We start from the raw sequence: 19,358 nt of genomic DNA, 5'->3' as shown, positions 1-19,358 counted from the left end.
TAATCGGAAGCATTCATCACAACCATAACCTAACTCTAACCAGCATTTATTATCCTAATAACTATGCAGAGGAAAGCAATTAAGAAAAAAGCAGGAAGTAGCACACTTACCTAACCTAAAGTCTCAAGTAGTCAGATCATTCTGATCTTTGCGTCCTCACTCTGATCTTTGCCTCCTCACATGATTCATCTATGCAAACCAAGTCAAACCAAGTAACCAATAAACTGATAGAACGATACTATAGTCAGAAATCAAATTGTTTGACAAATCAGAAAATGATCTAAAGAGATTTCAGACAACTCTACACGACACTTAAGTTCCAGTCTGATCTTCAGTACTAGTTTCAAGATTAACTAACAATCTCATTGTATCCTCATGACTTTTTAACTAAACATTTAAAAAGCCTACAAATTTCGATCAAAGGCTAAAGCTTTACAATGATACACAAAATTTATAACCGTAATCACCATTCATTAACTTAACTACTATCACATGCATTCATGAATTGAAACGAGAAGGATGTAAATAGTTGGGAACTTATCTCCACATTGAAGAGATCGTTAGCGAGAGCTGAAAGACCGACGGAGGAGACGCCGTCAACACGGACAGAGTCGTCGACCCTCACATGAAGTAGGAGGAATCTCCGTGAGGAGCCAGAGAGACGTCTTCAGTCTTCGGTTTCGATCCTTGATCTGACGGAAAAGACGAGAGAAGTGCGACGGGACTCCATGAGGACCAACAGAGCCGTCCTCGGTTTCGATCGTCGGTTTCGGCAGAGAAGGCGGAGGAATCTCCGTGAGGAGCCAGAGAGACGTCGTTGGTCTTCGGTTTCGATCCTTGATTTGATGGAGAAGACGAGACAAGTGGGACGAGACTCAACGACGGAGTCAGAGAGACGTCGTCGGTCTTCGGTTTCGGCCGAGAAGGCGGAGGAGACGTCTTCGATTTGGGTCTCTCCTCTTGACGGAGAAAACAAAGAACACGAGAAAGAATGAGAAAGAGAACAAAAGAAAGAAAGAAAAGAAAAAGAAAAATAAAATTCGGTCCTCTGATTTGGTGACACGTGGTTTGAAACCCACCAAATAATCGATCACAAAAAACCTAAGGTAAGGATCGGTAATAACCTTTCTAATTAATTTTGATTTAATTAAATTAAATCACTCTTTTTGATTATAAACCCCACTAAAGTCTGCGATATTGATGGTCTAAGATAAATTGAATCAAACCACGTTACTGTCCACTACACCACGTTTACAACTCAGTTATCTTACATAAATTTAATATATAATACGCCACATTTCTTATATAGTTACATACTTACATATACCCTTATACATATATATTGAAATGTACATGTAAAAAGCTTAAAAACTAGGCTCCGCGTACTCTCCGTTTAATCTCCGATTTTTTGGTAACTCGCTAGGCTTGGATCAGCCGCCCGACTCACGCCTAGCGTAGTTTCGAACATAGGTTAAAAGTAATCAATGAATATTAACGCTGCTAGACCTACAACCAATACTGTATTCTGGCATTGACCACATTTATTTCGTCTTTTACAGAACTCGTCCATCCTCATAGTTTTATTTAACTAAAAAACACATCATTTTATTTATTTCCATAAGTAAAACAGATGAAAATATATAACTTTTCTGACAAATGTTGATATATGTAAATTTAATAGTATAAAACAAACCACCCATTTTTACTCAAATATAAATAAATAAATTGGATGTGTTTATAAACGCCATTGACAATGGCACAAGAAAAAAAACAACAGACAAAGAGTAAAATTTAATAGTATAAAACAAATCACCCATTGTTCTGTGATTTTATCTTCTCTTCTTTCTTTCTTCTTCTGTGACAAAGTGAAGGATCCCAACAAGGCAGAGTGAAGAGACAAAATACAGAACAAACGACGTCGTAGAGATAGTGGTCCATTGTTTTAAGGTTCCGACTCAACTATTATCAAATGTGACCCATTCCAATTTGATTTTCGATTAGGCCCTAACTCATTAGCCAACTAAGTATCTTAGTTAGTCGTTAACAATTAATTAATAGAGTTTAAGTCAAAATTGGGATTAGCGTTGACTTCTAAAGATTGAACATAAATTTCAAAAAAATTATTAGTTAAGGTATGTTTTAGCATGCAATAGGAGTTGGGGTATGTATTTCAACGATCCCTAATTAAGGCATGAATTTCAAATTTTTGATTAATCAAGGTATGTTTTGGCATGCAGTAGAAGTTGTGGTATGTATTTTCTCAGTGGCCCCTAGTTCAGGTATGAATAAGCCGTTTCCCCCCCCCCCCCCCCCCCCCATGTTAGCATCAGAAGTCCCCAAGACAAACGCTGCCACAGAAACGCATTCTTCTAACGGCGTCAGCGGTGGAAAAAACGAAGAAAACGCAACGGCAAAATCTGTATCTGTGTCACTCTCCTCATCATCTTCCTCTTCTTTATCATCCTCCACGTCTTAGCCCTCACTTTCTTCAAACCCAAATGCCCAATCACAACCATTGACGCTCTCAACCTCAAAGTCATCCTAAACCTAACGCTCCAGGTCAACCTCTCGTTGAAAAACCCTCACCAGGTCTTTCAGCTTCGGTTCTTCGTCGGGATTGCTTAACTACGGTGGGAAATTGATCGGAGAAGCGCCGTTCCGGGCGAGTCAAATCAGGCAGGATAAAACGTTTCCTATGAACGTAACGCTGACGTTTCCTATGAACGTAACGCTGACGTTGATGGCGGATCGGTTGCTTACTGATGCAGCAAGATATTTGGAAATTATCCAAATATCTTTATTATTCATTAGTTTCAATTGATAATCACTTTTTATTTGTATTTTTTATATTTTAATAGTTTTCCTATTTTAATTAAAATTAGGGTTTTCTAGATTTAAGGTTTTATTATAAATAGGCATTAAAGCCTAAAGTTGTATGAAGTTTGATTTGATTAATAAAAGAGCTTTGGTTTTTGGGAGAATTGTATTCTCTATCCCTTGTATTGATTTGATTAGATTCATCAATCAAGAAGCATGTCCCAAGCGAGGATTCCCTAGAATCCCTTGGTTGAGCTGGCAGGTCCCAAGCGTGGTTCCATAACCTCTTAGTTGAGCTGTTTATTGTTGCTTCCGCTCCATCAGGTGGTATCAGAGCTGCATTTCTTTGGTTTCTTAATCGAAGAACGATTCTGGATGTCATGTTGATTAGCAGTTGCAATCTCTATCCTTTCGTGGACGAAAGTCCTTTTGTCGAGAGAGAATACCATGAGGTCTATCGAAAGATCTATGGTGATCCGGTCTATGACACACTTATGAAGACGATGTTTATGTTATCGACTTTGTCTGCAAAGAGAATTCCTTTGAAAATCCGAGGCGTGCAAACTTTGTGCAAAAACGGATTATTGAAGAATCCGGATATAAGAAGATCCGTGCGAAATTCATGCAGAATCAAGTTTCTGAAAATTTTATACAAAATCAGCACTGTGCAAAATTCGTGCAAATTTGCATAATTGTGGTGCCAAGAAGACGATTGAAGATTCGAGGACGAATCTTTCTTGGCCGGCGAGACATGATGCAGCAAGATATTTGGAAATTATCCAAATATTTTTATTATTCATTATTTCAATTGATAATTACTTTTTATTTGTATTTTTCATATTTTAATAGTTTTCATATTTTAATTAAGATTAGGGTTTTCTGGATTTAAGGTTTTATTATAAATAGGCATTCAAGCCTAAAGTTTTATGAAGTTTGATTTGATTAATAAAAGAGCTTTGGCTTTTGAGAGAATTGTATTATCTATCCCTTGTATTGATTTGATTAGATTCATCAATCAAGAAGCAGATCCCAAGCGAGGATTCCCTAGAATCCCTTGGTTGAGCTGGCAGGTCCCAAGCGTGGTTTCATAATCCCTTGGTTGAGCTGGCAGGTCCCAAGCGTGGTTTCATAACCCCATGGTTGAGCTGTTTATCGTTGCTTCCGCTCCGTCACTTACCGACACGAAGCTTGTTAGTGTCGTTATGTCTGGGTAAATCCAGGACCCAGGTCAAAACTTTCGTTAAAGTGGTCGGGAAAGTAAGCGTTTTGAACATGTTCAAGATTAAAGTAGAGTCGTCTTCTTCGTGTGATATCACCATCTCTATTTCGAATCGTAATGTTACGAGTCAACACTGTAAGTCTTCAACTAGGCTGTGAGATCATCACCTTCTTCTTTCACTGGAAGGAACATGAAGCTTTAGTTGATGTACTACAGTTTTGTCTTCCTGTTTTTGAAAATCTTTAGTCTTGTGTTATGTATTATTATTAATTTGTTATTATTTGCTTTGAACAAATAAAATAAAATTAATTTAGCAACGTATCAACTATCAACGTAACAGATAGCTATTTATTTAAGATATTTACTCGCAATCGGGCAAATGTATATTTTTAATTTGTTATAAATAAATAGTTATTTGTGTAAGTAATAATATATATTTTATGATTTATCTGTATTAAATTATCGTTTAATATGACATTTCTAAACACAATAATTTATAGTTTATATTAAATAATTTTATTGTGTCTTGTGCACCATCAATTGTATTATCTATATTTTTAGAATATGATCCGTGCTCTACATTTACAAAAATGTATTTTTATTTTTTATGGATCAAAATTGTATGATAATATATAATAAAATTGTTTTATATACTATTTATAATGGTGTGCTATATATTCTATACTTTTCAACATTTATCAATTTGCATTGAGCTATTATTTATATGAAAATATATGTAAAATAATACATTAAATATTAATTTACATTTTATTTATATATTATTTAAGTGATTCTATAAAATTTAGGTATGTTTTATTATTATTTAATTTGATAGAAAGATAATAAATGCTAAATGTTATAATTATGTAGTTTCTTAATGGCATTAAATTGTAATTAAATAGTTGTTTCAATTTATGATCAATTTAGGAAATAATTTCTTAAATTAGGAAAAGACAAATCATACTTAAATATAGATTCAGTAATTACAGAGACATTCTAGTGTAAATAAATTGTAAAACTAAGGCGCAAATCTATTTTGTACTTCTCCTTTAATAATATAGATTTAAAAGTTATTATTGGGTCCAGGTGAACCTACACGTTCACCTCTTGTATATCATATCTTATTTATGACAAAAAATAAAAATTAATAATAATACTAATTATCAAAAAAAGTTGACATGAACTCTAAATTCTAAAATATCATTCAAATTCTAAACACCAAATCCTAAACTTTAGGGATTAACACAAAACCTTATACCTCAAACTCTAAACACTAAACTCTAAACTTTAGATCCTAGAGTTAACTCTAAAATCCAGGGTTAACTCTAAACCTTAGGGTTATCTTAAACCCTAAACGTTCTCAACAAAACTCTAAACCTTAAAAATTAGATCTTAAATTCTAAACCTTATGGTTTAGGATCAACCCTAAGATTTAAGATGAATCTTAGGATTTAACGCTAACCTTAGGAATTAAAATTTAGAGTTTTAGGTTTAGAGTTTGAACTATAGAGTTTAATGTTAATCTTAGAATTTTGGGTCTAGTGTTTAGAATTTAAGTTAGGGATTAAAGTTTTATAATGTCAAATTTTTAAACAATTAGTATTATTTTTTATTTTTATTTTTTGTCATAAATAAGATGTGACGTGGCAGATTTCTGAAATATCCGATCCGAACCTGAACGGATATCCGAACGTCCATCCCTACTAGGAGGCGAACCCAAGAATTAGTCTTTACTAGGGGTATTGCACCCGCGCAAGCGCGAGATTGTGGATAGAGTTCTTGTTTCATCTGAATATTTGCTAGGGTTATTGTAGTTGTGAATTTTGCGTTTTGAGTTCTTTTTAAAGTTTTTTTATTGTTATAGGGTTAGAGTTGTGATGATGAACTGTGTATGCATTGTTTTCCACTTATGAAGGACTAAACTGTGTTAATAATGTGATTGATATAGTTCATGTTGTTGTTTGCTGTTTCCTGAGACTTATTGTTTGTCTTTTTAATTTGTTTCTTGTACTGTTGAGAGTACATAAATAATATTAAATTTGTTGAGAATACCTTTTGTTTCTGGATATTTTTTCTCCAGTTTAGTTGTGTAAGCTGTGTGTATTAAGTAATAATTTTTATTATTCTTATTATGTATGTTATATTTTTTTATTTTACTTTTAAACTTGTTGCTCTTACCGGACCTTTAAAACAAATACATGAAGACTTGTAGAAATAACTATAAAATGAGTGACAATTCTGAGTATTTAGGCTTTAATGAGTTTCAAACGAATTAATATATTTCTCATAAGAAGACAATAGCATTGGCCTGTTGACATTGAGCTTGTAAGCTATTTTTATAAGAAAAGAGGAGTGAGCAGGTGGAGCTGTTGTTGCCGCTTTTGTGTCTGTCGGGATTGTCTCTTGTATCTCCTGTTGTGGCTGTGTTTGTTTATCTTTTATTTGATAGATAATATGTAAACAAAAATCATTGTTAGTTGTATTTATCAGAGTTCATAACTTACTCTGTTTTTTTTGTTTAGGTAATTTCACTGATCTTGGTTGTCGTCTTCGTCTTCTTCATTGCGAAAGTAAGTTTGTAAATTGTTAAATAGCTGGCCATGTAGTTTGTATTTGTTTAGCTGACTCGATGTATGTGTGGTTGCGAAAGTAAGTTTGTAAATTGTTAAATAGCTGGCCGTGTAGTTTGTATTTGTTTACACTACAAGAAAACTTGCTTTTAGCCACAACTTAGCAACAAAACTTTTGTGGACAGTATAAAACAGCTACAAAACCTCCGCAAAATTAGCCACTACTTACAAAATCTAAAATTTGTGGCCATTTGTTGTTTTTTTGTCGCTCCATAGCAGCAAAATAACTTTTGTGGCTATTCGAAGAAACACAGCCACAATTAACCACAAAATTAAATTGTGGATATACATTTCCACAAAAATCCACCACAAGATTCATGGCTTCCGTATCCACAACTTTACTCGCGGATAATTGTTGTTATATAGCTACAAAATGTACTTTGTGGCTATCTCGAGGATAAAAAGCCACAATACGCTTCAGAATAAATTGTGGACATATATTATCCGTAAATATCCACTGAATTTTTCGTTAACATTTTAACCACAGACTTAAATTGTAGCTATCCGTAGAAATATAATTTTTAAAATGGCATGTGGTCACAAATGTGGTTGTGGTTATAATATTTAAAAGATTATAATGTTAAGAAAACATATCAGCATGTTCAAATCTGGTTCCATAATTAATTACATTAACTATCTACGCTTGTACTAGGATTTGTACGATACATTAAATATGTTATACATTTTTTACTTTTTTTTAGGTTGCAGGGAGAACATATCTTTATATTACCAAAAAAAAAGATAAGAATTTTTTTTTAAAAAAAATGAAGATACAAAGTAAAACAATTTCACATATTACTAGGCATTTCAATTCTCGGTTTGCTTCATGGTTTGGTTCTTTGGTTCTAAAGGTTTAGGATCTATTAAAATATTGAGTTTGGTTTTGTTTTGTTTATTTCGTTTTTTTTGTTTGGTTTGGGTAACCAAGTTGAAATCCGTCTTATTTCCAAAGTAATTTAAGATTCTATCCGGTTTTGATTTTTTTGTTAATTTGGGTTAAAAGTGAAAAAAACAATTTTTTGAGATTAATATCAGATATTTTGGGGTTGCAGATAAAAACTCGAATAATTCAGATAATTTTAATTATTTTGGATCAAAATTATATTAGTCATTTAACTTTTTGGTTATTTAACTTATAAATAATTTTAAGTTATTTTTATTTTTAAAATAAATATAATTAGTATATATATATAGATATATTATATTATAGAAATTTGGGTACTTATTTGGCTCTCGGTTTGGTTCGAATTCAGTTTTTTTTTTGGTTCAATAGATATATATGGTCCACTAATATAACTGTTGGGATTCAAACTCGAACCGAACTTATTTTCCGATTTAGTTTAATTTGGTTCTTTGGTTCCAGATAAATGTGTGAAAGACTAGTTGCATCAATTATAAAAAAGCTCGGAAAATAATTATTTTAAATATTTAAGAAGTAGCCATAGACTAGCATCATAACTACAAAAGATATTAACTAGATTTTGGGACCGAAAAATAAATGATTCATCGCAACACTATTAAAGAGTAAACACAAAAAATGAGTAATGAAGAATCATATATTATTGACAAAAAAAGAAGAATCATATATTAACAAGTCACATGTTGTACATTAAATATAAGTCATATAATCAATCTCTCATAAGGTTGTAAGATGCATATTTATTGGTTCAGACAAATAGTTGATGGGGCAAAGAATATACTCTTTAACCACAAATATAGCTATCTAAAGAATATCTATATTTGATGGAGCAAAGAATATATTTTCTTTAGCCTCAAATATAACTACGTAAAGAATATGTATATTTGATGGGGAAAAGAATATATCTCTATAATATTATTTGAGAAGTCAGTTTTCTACGTGTCATGTTCACGTTAATATTTACAACGGTTATTTACAGAGATACCCTTAATGAATTAAAATATTGAATTAATATATTATTATTAATTTTTTTTGTTTAGTTTTCTTGTAAAAAGAAAAAAATTATAAAGTTTAAAAACGAATTTAAAAACGAAAATATATGTATATAAAATATGATTTTATTAAAAAGGAAAGTTCCCAAAATAGTAATATTCCGTTTAAAACATATTTTTACCGAACAAAAATATACTTATAACCGAGAAATAAAACTAATTTGATTTGAATTAATTAGAATAAAAAATAATTTTACTTGAGTTTGAATTTGACAGAATTTATTTAACTCGACTAATCCAATTTATATCCTAAATCAAAGATCTAACCACAATTAAAATATATAATTTATAATAATAATATATTTATTTTTATACATATTTATTGTAGGATGACTCAAAATATATTAATAAATAAAAATAAAATATTAACTAATTGTTACAATATAATTAAATATATATATGTATGAATCTTCAGAATATTATCATTATATTCATTTATGTAATTTTCAATAAAAACTTCATTTATTTTTTACTTAATTTTAAGAAAAATATATATTACGTTATACATCATCTTACTAAAATATATTTACATATCTGGAAAAACAACCATTCTAAATGCAAATAAGAATTTAATCAAAATTTACTATATTTAGAATAAAATATTATAGTCCAGTTCGGAGAAATAGATGCAATCCAACATATCTAGGTGATAAACAAATCGATTGTTTACCCAGAAACAACCAAACCGACTAAATAAAACATATCCAAAATCATATGTCTAGTTAAAATAATATAATATTATCAAAACAAATTATACAAATAAATTATAAATTTAGTTAAAGCCAAAAGTAAATATCAATTAATTATAATATATTATCTTTATAAATATTTATATCCGTGCATGATCACGGGAGAATCACCTTGTATATATATACATTAGACGGAGCAAAGAATATATTCTCTTTAGCCATAAATAATTGATGGGGCAAGGAATATTTGTATTTGAAGCCTAAGATGATTATAAATTGTAAACAAGCTCGACATCGTTTCATAACACAAGAAACAAACTTTCTAAAAAATGGGAGATTTCTTTCAATCAAGAGAATGGATGTATAAAAGATTAAAACGTTATGATCATAGTTTGTGCGGGAAATTTATTGAGGGTGTAAACACTTTTATTTCTTTTGCTTGTAATCAAGCATTTTTTCTTGAGTGTGGGAAGTTGTTTTGTCCTTGTAAAAAATGCAAGAATCAAAAATATCGCGATGTTGATACAGTGACGAAACATCTTATGTTGAAAGGATTTAAAGAAAATTATTACTTGTGGACGCATCACGGAGAAAATTGGCAATACAATGATGGTGAAGCCTGTTCATACGGCAATTTCAAAACCTGTTCATACGGCAATTTCAGGTATTCAATATTTGAAATAATTATTATTTTTTTGCCAAAAAGATATAATACTCTTGCTGAATATTTTTAATTAATATTCTTATTTGTTCAATTTGTGTAGATATCGCACTCTTCTTTCGAGATATATCTGCCAAAATCTTGAAGATTGAAGATGTTGCTAGACTGAAAGAAAATATTGCAATTATGCTTTGCAATCTTGAAAAAATATTTCCACCGGCATTCTTTGATGTGATGGAACATCTACCTGTCCATCTCCCAGATGAAGCTTTACTAGGTGGTCCGGTCCAATATAGGTGGATGTATCCGTTTGAACGATACATGTATCATCTGAAAAAAAAGGTTAAAAACAAAGCCAGGATCGGAGGATCAATAGTGGCTCAGTGTGTGAATGACGAAATTTCTTACGTGACAAATAATTATATTGCACCTTCAACAGTTCAAGTCCCTGAAAAAGATGTCAACGAAATCAGATTCACTTACAAATATCTTGATGTTCCAATAATGTTCCAGCAAGAAGGAAGAATCAGTGGAAAATCAAGTAGTGCATGGTTAAATAACGAAGACTATAATATTCTTCAGACATTTTTATTGCTCAACTGTGAAGTATTTGAACCATATGAGAGGTATGTTATGTTATTTATAATTAATAATGACGTAGATGGTTATGAATATATAATGGATATCTAGAAAACCAATAATATATATGCAGGATGTTTGAAGATTATATGATGGATAACCACCCAAACATAACTTCTAACGATATGACAAGAGCAAAAGATGAAAAATTTGCAATGTGGTGTAAAGATTACGTAAGTGCGAAAGTTATATACATGTTATAACATATTATATACATGTTTTTATCTCAGCTATTAAATAAGAAATATATGCAGATTAACAATGCTAGCAAATCATTTGAATTTCCATTGTGGATGTTGGAATTTGTACAAGGTCCAAAGCACCAAATCACGTCATGGCCTATGTATTATTCGAGAGGATATCATTACCACACACAAAGTCATGGACAAAATAAAAAGACAATGAATTTTGGTGTTTGTGTTCCTGGAACTACCGAGACCGAGTATTTTGGACTTATCGAAGAAATATTCATGATAGAGTATCATGGTGCCGTTGGGTTAAAAGCCATGATTTTTAAATGTCATTGGTTCAACATCGATCAAGGAATACGAAGACATCCATCTGGCAATGTTGATGTTTGCCCACAAATGCATTATGACAAGTACGATCCTTTTATATTACCAGAACAATGTGATCAAGTATGTTATGTTCCTTATACTCGTCTACGATCAAGAAGAGAAGAATGGTGGACAACAATAAAAGTTATGCCGAGAGGATTTTTTGAAACTAAAGAAGTTTCTCAAAATGCAATACAAAACAATATTGTTGATCATGTGATATCATCCACTAATATTGTGCGAGTCGAAGCACATGCAGTCCAAGATGATTCAAATTACGAACTGATGCCAATGATTAATCCAGAAGATGAATATTTATCTGAAAATGATTTTATCGATCAGTATGACGAATATTCTTATTCAGATTCGCATTCGGACTAATAATATTGTATGAATAAATGGTTAAAAAAATAATGTATGTGTTATAAAACAAATAAGAAGATAAATAATAATTTGTAATGTATTTAATATTGTATGAATAAATGGTTAAGAAAATAATGTATGTGTTCTAAAACAAATAAAAAAACAAATAATAATTTGTCATGTATTTAACTTAATTCCTTTGTTTTAATATTGTTTTTAATTTATCTTTGAATGCTAAACTTCATCAAAATTCCTATTTAATTATTAATAGTATTGTTGTAAAATACTAACCACAAAATTCTTAAGTGGCGGGAGTAATTTCCCGGGTATATAACTCCCGTAGAAACAAATAGCGACAAGTAGATTGGTAACAATCTAAAAATTAGAAAGTAATCACGAAATTTTTCACTTCCCGGGTTGTTTTCCCTGCTAAACCAATATCAGCCACTTGATTTATTAATTGAAAAAAAGGAAGCTAATCTACTTGTTTGCTCCGCCTACAAATATTACGTATCTATCTTGTCCTCTTCTCACAGTCAATCTCTATCCTTTCTCACAGTCAATTTAAAAAAAAAAAAAAGCTAACCCTCAGTATCCTTGCTCTATTCCTTACGTTCCTCTGTTTAAGGTCAGAAATCTCTTATTTGTTTCCCTTTTAGATTCGTATATTGAAATCTGAGGGGTCAATCTTCTGGGTTTTTAATTTTCATGTTCTGTTTCGTTTTAGGGTTGGGGTCAATGTACAACCCATATTTGTAATGTTCAAGTATTTGTAATGTTTTTTTTGTTCTTTTGCAGATGAATATCCTACGTGGTTCTTCTTCAGGGCCAGCTAAGAGGAGCCGTCAAACTTGTCTTCCTCCTGGATTGAACAGGCCTGCTACGTCCGCTTCTCTTCCTCCTGGAGCGACCAGGCCGGCTTCGTCTGCGTCTCGACATCCACTTCCAAGCTTAGCTGCTGTGATGAGTGCACCAGAGAGACGTAACATGCCTCTTCTCCATCCACAAAGGCCCAATGGAACTTTATGGTGAGTTCAGTGTTTCAGTTATTTGTTTGTCGATTTAGTGTTTGAGTTATTTTTAAAGTTCTGTCTTTTGAGTTATTAGTTCAGACAGGAACTAAAGGATAAAGATGATTTGTTGACTTGATAACGTCTGTTTAAAACGACTGTATTTTTAATTATGTGTTTGAGTGTTTAATTTATTTGTTAAGTTTTGTATTTGAGCTATGGTTCAGACAGTGGTCTTGTACTAGGTCTAAGGGCTATTGTAATGCTTTGAGTTTACATTGGTCTTTGTCTCATCTAACAAAATGTTTTGGTGCTTTTTTTTCATAGGTTTGGGATAGACGATTGCATCCGGAAAAATGTAGTGTCAACATATCAGTCAAACTTTTGGGGACCATGGTGGACCTACAGAATGGTGCCAGATGAGAAGAAGGTCGCTTGGTGGACTAGTTTTCTGGTAGCTTCTCTAGATTTACTTTGTTTATTGGTTGATATAGTTGTATAAGCTCTCACCTTATTCTAATTAACTCTGTTTTTGTTGTAGCAACAATACTATTGGGATAAGCATCACAGTCAAGTTCGTTTTCAGTGGGAACAAATTCTGAAAAGCTCAATCAGAGACCTTGCTTAGGAGGAGATCAGAAGAAAAAAAGAAGCCAGATTTTATTGGCCTAGCAGATTGGAACTTGATGCTAGAGACTTGGCAGGAGGAACCACACCAAAAGAGGAGCAAAACGAATTCTGAGAATGCTTCCTCAAACCCAGATGGTTTAGGCACTCACCGTCATACTTCAGGATAAAAAAACCACAAGCGTTATGCTTATGACTTGGTTAGTCAATTTTTATATTCCATCAGCTTTATCTTCTGTAACTTACATAAATTTTTTAACACCATTTGCAGAATGTTAAGGCTGGTGGAGTAGCACCTCCAGTCACTGAAGTAGTGCGTATGACCTATACTCGCAAGGATGGCACTTTCATTGACAAAAGAGCAGAAGGTTTTGTGAAGGCTGCCGAGACTCTTGCATTGGAGTGATCACAAGGTTCCTGTCTGACTGATGAAACCCCATCAGCACCCTCTACCCAGCAGCTCAACGCTGCTTACATTGAAGTAAGAATCTCCTAATCTAATTACATAATCTATTTTAATAGCAGAATGAATTTAGTTTTGCATAATGAATTGATCGACACTGTTTTGTTTGTCTATATCCATGAGTCTTTTCAATTTTTTTTCTTGTAGGTGGCAACCAATGGCAAAGGGCGAGTTTATGGGCTTGTTTCAATTCAGGATATTGATGATGAACCAAGTGAGACTGCACCAGCATCTTTATTTACACATGTGGCAGTTGATGGACGCTTGACCACCATGGAGGGTGTTGTAACTTGCTTGAAGGATGATGTTTTTGGCTTGAAGGAGGATGTAATTGGTATTAAGCGAGGCATTGAGGTTCTGATGAAGATGAATGGAGTGGACCCTGTTACCTTTGAACCTATTCAGCGTGAGAGCGATGCATCTGTTCGAACTCCCCAATCAAGCCAAGAACTTGACCAAAATTCTCCCGTACATTAACTCTGATCTTGGTGTTTTTTGTGTTTATACTAAGTTAAGCTCTAACATCACTAGATGTCTTTTGTAAAAACATCACTAGATGTCTTTTGTAACTTCTGAAGAACATCATTAGATGTCTTTTGTAAAAAAATTTTATAATTTTAATGGTATTTGAATGTTTAAATTAATTATTATGTTGTTTAATGCTTTAAATTTGATTTCAAATTATTAATCAGTACATTTTAAAAAATAAATCAAAATAAATAATAAAGCCACAGAAAAGCACATATAAATTTGTGGCAATTTTTAAAATAAAACCACAGATTTCCACATAATAAGTTGTAGTTATACAAGCCACAAATACAAATAATTGTAGTTATTTTGTGTCTAAATTTCCACAAAACGTTTTGTTGTTATCAGTAGAAATAAAGCCACGATTTTAAGTGGCACGAGTTGTGGCTAATAAAACCACAAAAAATTGTGGCTATTTGCGTCTTACATCCACGATTAGTTTTGTGGCTGTTTGTAGAATATTCTCTACGGTTTAAAATGTGGCTTTTTGTAACAAAAATTGCAACGAATCCAAGTTAGCGCTATTTGTGGCTATTGTCCACAAAAAACCGTTTGTGGCTAAGTCGTAGAAGCACAGCAACAAATAACAACGCTTATTCGATTGCCACAAGCCCGTAGTCAACGAAACTTTTTTGTAGCGATTTGTGGCTAAGCGTTAAATAGCCACAAATATTAAGCGATAGCCACAACATTTTTCATGGCTAATTACAGAATTTCTTGTAGTGTTAGCTGACTCGATGTATGTGTCGTTGAGTTTTAGTTGAGGTGATTGGTTTGATATATTTGTTTTGAAGTTTATTTCTAAGATTAGACAAAAAAGAGAGGTGATCATTAATGATTCGTCTTTTTTGGAATTCAAGTTTTTGGTGTTTTAATTGTTTGGGTTGTTGCGGTTTATTTTAATCTGTAAAATAAAGGTTTATGTAAAATTAATTTGATAAGTAAGGGAGATAAATAGACGACCACAAAATTTGGGTATGAAATATTTTTGATTATTGATGTTAGCACAATATAAATAATAATATAAAGGAAATTGTGTGTTGATTGTTTCTTACTGATCAATGAGGAGACGGATAATGACTCGAGTTGTTTCTTTGCTAAGGTCAGAGCCTTGGACATATTGGATTGGCCCAACCACATCTGCGAGTTTAAATATCAGTTATGATAACGAAACATATTATAAACCCAAATGCAATATGATAATATACCTGAGAGTTCTAGGTTTGTGCTCGCAATCACTTGGAAATTGTCAAACAGTCTAATTATGATTGGAGATTGATCTCAGGAGCACCCGTGATGACTTAATAAATAATACTTGGTGAGATGAAACGAATGAGGAATGGATGATCAATTATCTTGTACATGCTTGAGCACCTAGCAACCTCAAAACGATCGTCTTTCACAATGGAACCGGCTTTCAAAGATGGCATGTAACGATTAGCACGTCCGGCGGGAATAAACTCATGAATCACGGAATCTGTAAATAATATTATTTAACAAAAAATCAGGAAATCAATTAAAAACAATTATATTAAATAAGTGTGATAAATCGAAGATTAACTTACATTTTCATCAAGAAAGAGAACCGTGATTCTCATAAACTCACTGTCTTTCTTGAAGTTCAGGGAATCCCATAAGCAAGGAGGTTAGAGGCTATGCTCTAACCACTACGACCAACACGGAGAGACTCGAAGGTTGAGTGACAGATGTCGGGAACGCCGGTTTGAGGAACTGGAGAGGCAGAGAGACATTTTCTAGAAGATCGTTAAAGCTAAGAGGAATCAATGAGTTTTGTGAAGATGAAGATTGAGTTCATTAAAGATGAAAATCATATATATAGGGTTTACAGAAATGCTACAAATCAGAAACATTTAAGATCAAACGATTTATGATGGGGAGATGAAGAGTTCACCGGTGAAAAAATAGATTACGAACAGACACACAGCGCAACTCTGTAACTCAGACTTGTCTAAGACAGTGATGAAAAGAACCCTAACCCATGTTAAACGAAGACAGTTTACAATATGAAAAAACTATAATTGTTGTTTTTTCATATAATGTGATGAACCTCATTTAAAAATGAAACTCATAATACACTTGTAGGCCCGTCCCACAGAGAAAGCCGAAGAAGCAAAGGTTTCCAACCTTCATAAATATATATTAGTTTCGGCCATCAATGTATAAAGTATCCTTTGGTTTAGTGGTATAAATGTTAGTTTTTATATCTCAATAACCCGGGTTCGAACCACATGCTTGACACTTTTTCACACTTTTTAAAAGTGGGATCCACTTACCTGCTGACGTGGCGGCTCAGGATTCTATTATAGATTTAATTTTTTTCATATACGAAAAAGTCAAAAGTGTTATAAAAGTAATGGAAAAGTCTATCTTTATTCATAACATAGAGGTTCCTTATATAGGAGATTACACCGTCATAGATAAATGGAAAGATTACAAATCATAATCTCTTGCTTATGAGCCATCCACAATCTGGTTCATAACACTCCCCCTTGAATGCCATAACCATTTAGAGCTTGTAATGTGCTTTAATGTTGCATCATTAAAACCTTACCAGGAAAACCCAATTGGGACAAAATGGGAGTATGTCTCCTCATAATCTATTACTGGTCTTTGTGAGAATCCTTGTGCAACATCAGCTTTATATCTCACGATTTCTATTCCTCACAAGACCCATTTATATCCACTGGTTTTAACATCATATGACGTCTTAATCATATGGCCAAATACGCCTTTCTTCCTTAAACTATTTAACCCCACGTTTCCATTAAATCCAATTTGTTCTACGAGTGCGCACTCTTATATTGACGTGGGTTCATGATCCTCGCTTATATTCATAAATTCAAGTACTACCTGGTATGCAAATAAATCATCTTATGTCGACATTCCTTATTGGTTCCATTATGTTCCAGACATGATATAATCGATTGAGATTCATTATTATCAGGACCTTTAATATTTTACAGCGTGACGTCCCAAGCTACATTGTTTGGTACATGTACCTTAGAGCCTGCCGGCCTTATCTCCATGTCTGGGATGGTTTCCTTAGTAACCTCGGATTTGGATTTTGATTATCATTCTCTGCACCTTTCTTTTGTTTTCGAGGATTCTTATCTTTTGGAACCTATTCGTCTATCACGTTTCATACGTTGTCTAGACTCTGTAGCAACTTGACTGTGCCTCTTCCTGGACATCAAATTTGTTGGTGCTTTACAAGCTGGTTTATATATGACTTAGTCATTCTTTTTCGGGTCAGCAAATGTGTCTGGCATTTGATTAGCTAGATTTGTAAATGTATAATCTTTGGACATCTATTTCACATTCTTTAGTCCGAGAATCTTGTCAGGACATTGATGGTTGATTCCATTCTATTTCTTTTACCATTCTTTTACCAGCTTTATTATTTTTTTCTCCTCATGGGCTTAAAATAATTTGTGTACCTGGCCTCAAATATAATCACCCATAGTTGGCTCAAAGTACTTTATTATTGTGGGAGAATCATATCCAACATATATCTCCATCCTCTTTTTGAGGTCTCATCTTAGTTCTCTGTGGTGGAGCAATTAGTACATAGACAGCACATCCAAATGTCTTATGATGGGGTATGTCTGGCTCTTGACCCGTTAATAATTGTGATAGGGGATAACTATGCTCACTAAATGGCCTGATGCGTATTAACTTAGGTGCATGTAAATTTCGTGTGGCCCAAGCTGTGATTGGGAGTTTTGACCTCATAAGTTATGGTCTATCAATCAGCTATTTGCGTTTTAAAAGATTTTGGCCAAGCCGTTCTTGGTATGGACATGTATCACAGAATTGTCCACACTTACCCCCATGGACATACCATAATAATTTAAACGCTTGGGACATGTATTCACCAGTATTATCTAGACATATAGTCTTTATTTATGAAAAAGGGGCTCGTAGCCGTTTTACTGGTGATGGCCGAATGAGTTTCCCTTGTGTACATGCTACACACGTGAGATTCTTTGGGATAACTCTTCTTATCTTTTAATGTGTGCCTTTTGAATATCAATTTTCGCATCATGTTTGGACCAGGATGGCCAATCCGGTCGTGCCATAAGTGTATATTTTCGCAGGCTTTTAGCCTTTATCATACTGATCTATGCATAGTCTAGGTCAGTAGAGAATGCAGGTATAGTCTTTAGGACTTATTATGGTCTTGGGCGATTTTATACATATATCTGAAGGAACTCTTTGTTTCCTTCGCCCATTGTTTCAATATGGAAACCATTCATTCTTATATCTTTAAAACTCAATAGGCTGCTCTTGCTCTTAGAGATGGGTGAATATAAGGCATCACTGATTTCTAGATGCATACCTTTAGGCAATAATATATTAGCCTAGCCATAGTCTTCTTTCAGACTGACGATACATGCTTTAGTACTTATATTGGCGTTTTTCAGTGTACTCATATAGAAAAATCATTCATTCATTTAATCTAAGAAGACAATTTAATAGAAATAAATTCAAGGAGATAAAAATCAGAGAAAGCATACAAGCAAAGCAATCACACAAGTTTGATGTCAAAATCAGATTATCAACTTGATTCTTTTAGGTAATCATAAGTCTCATATTCCATAAGATCATCTTGATCATGTTTGAAATTATTTTCACTATCTTTATAGACCAAGTGAGTTTCAGGATTCTTCCCTTTCAGACTCTCTTTGATAGAGGTCACAAAAATGTTTGGGAGTCCTTCATATCTTAGCCCAATGGTTCTCCATTCCACATCTATTGCACACTGATTTGGTCGAGCTTTGTGGTTTAAATGATATACCACGGCCACTGCCTTGACCATGGCTCAAATTGGGTTGATACCCACGGCCTCTGCCATAGTGATTCCCACGGCCAAATGTGTTATAGTGGCCATGGCCACGTCCTTTCCACCCTCCACGGCCATGACCGTGTGGTCTATCATTCTGGACATGGTTACATTTTTTTTTCTACGGCCTTATTGGTATCAGGTAATAGGGTTGATCTAGGAGGTCTCAATTCACTGTTTCTCATAAGTAATCCATTATTTTGCCCAGCTAGCAATAGACTCATCCACAGACTTATAGTCCTGAATTCCGGGATTCCTCCAATCAAATAGGGTCTTTGGTAATAACACTGTTCCTTGGTGATCACATCTCGATTTTTAAC

At 33.3% G+C, this 19,358-nt stretch overlaps 1 protein-coding gene and 1 pseudogene across 1 annotated transcript; both read left to right on the top strand.

Annotated features, from left to right (window-relative positions):
• Nucleotides 1-2,317: 2,317 nt before the first annotated feature.
• Nucleotides 2,318-4,588, top strand: LOC111203894 (annotated as a pseudogene).
• Nucleotides 4,589-9,624: 5,036 nt separating this feature from the next.
• Nucleotides 9,625-11,679, top strand: LOC111204788. The gene is made up of 4 exons (XM_022700237.2): nucleotides 9,625-9,990; nucleotides 10,091-10,613; nucleotides 10,700-10,799; nucleotides 10,881-11,679. The coding sequence occupies exons 1-4, from the start codon at nucleotides 9,933-9,935 to the stop codon at nucleotides 11,562-11,564; spliced, it is 1,365 nt and encodes a 454-aa protein (XP_022555958.1). The 5' UTR covers nucleotides 9,625-9,932; the 3' UTR covers nucleotides 11,565-11,679.
• Nucleotides 11,680-19,358: the final 7,679 nt, after the last annotated feature.

This window comes from Brassica napus, chromosome C4 (assembly GCF_020379485.1).
Source record: "Brassica napus cultivar Da-Ae chromosome C4, Da-Ae, whole genome shotgun sequence".
NCBI classification, from domain to species: Eukaryota; Viridiplantae; Streptophyta; class Magnoliopsida; order Brassicales; family Brassicaceae; genus Brassica; species Brassica napus.
This window is presented reverse-complemented; position numbering and strand designations above follow the sequence as displayed.

Bases quoted from the DNA above. Each gene is read 5' to 3' on its own strand.
- LOC111204788 (XM_022700237.2), top strand. From the start codon at position 9,933: ATGATGGTGAAGCCTGTTCATACGGCAATTTCAAAACCTGTTCATACG. The intron at 9,991-10,090 runs GTATTCAATATT...CAATTTGTGTAG, and splicing joins TGTTCATACGGCAATTTCAG to ATATCGCACTCTTCTTTCGA. The intron at 10,800-10,880 runs GTAAGTGCGAAA...AAATATATGCAG, and splicing joins CAATGTGGTGTAAAGATTAC to ATTAACAATGCTAGCAAATC.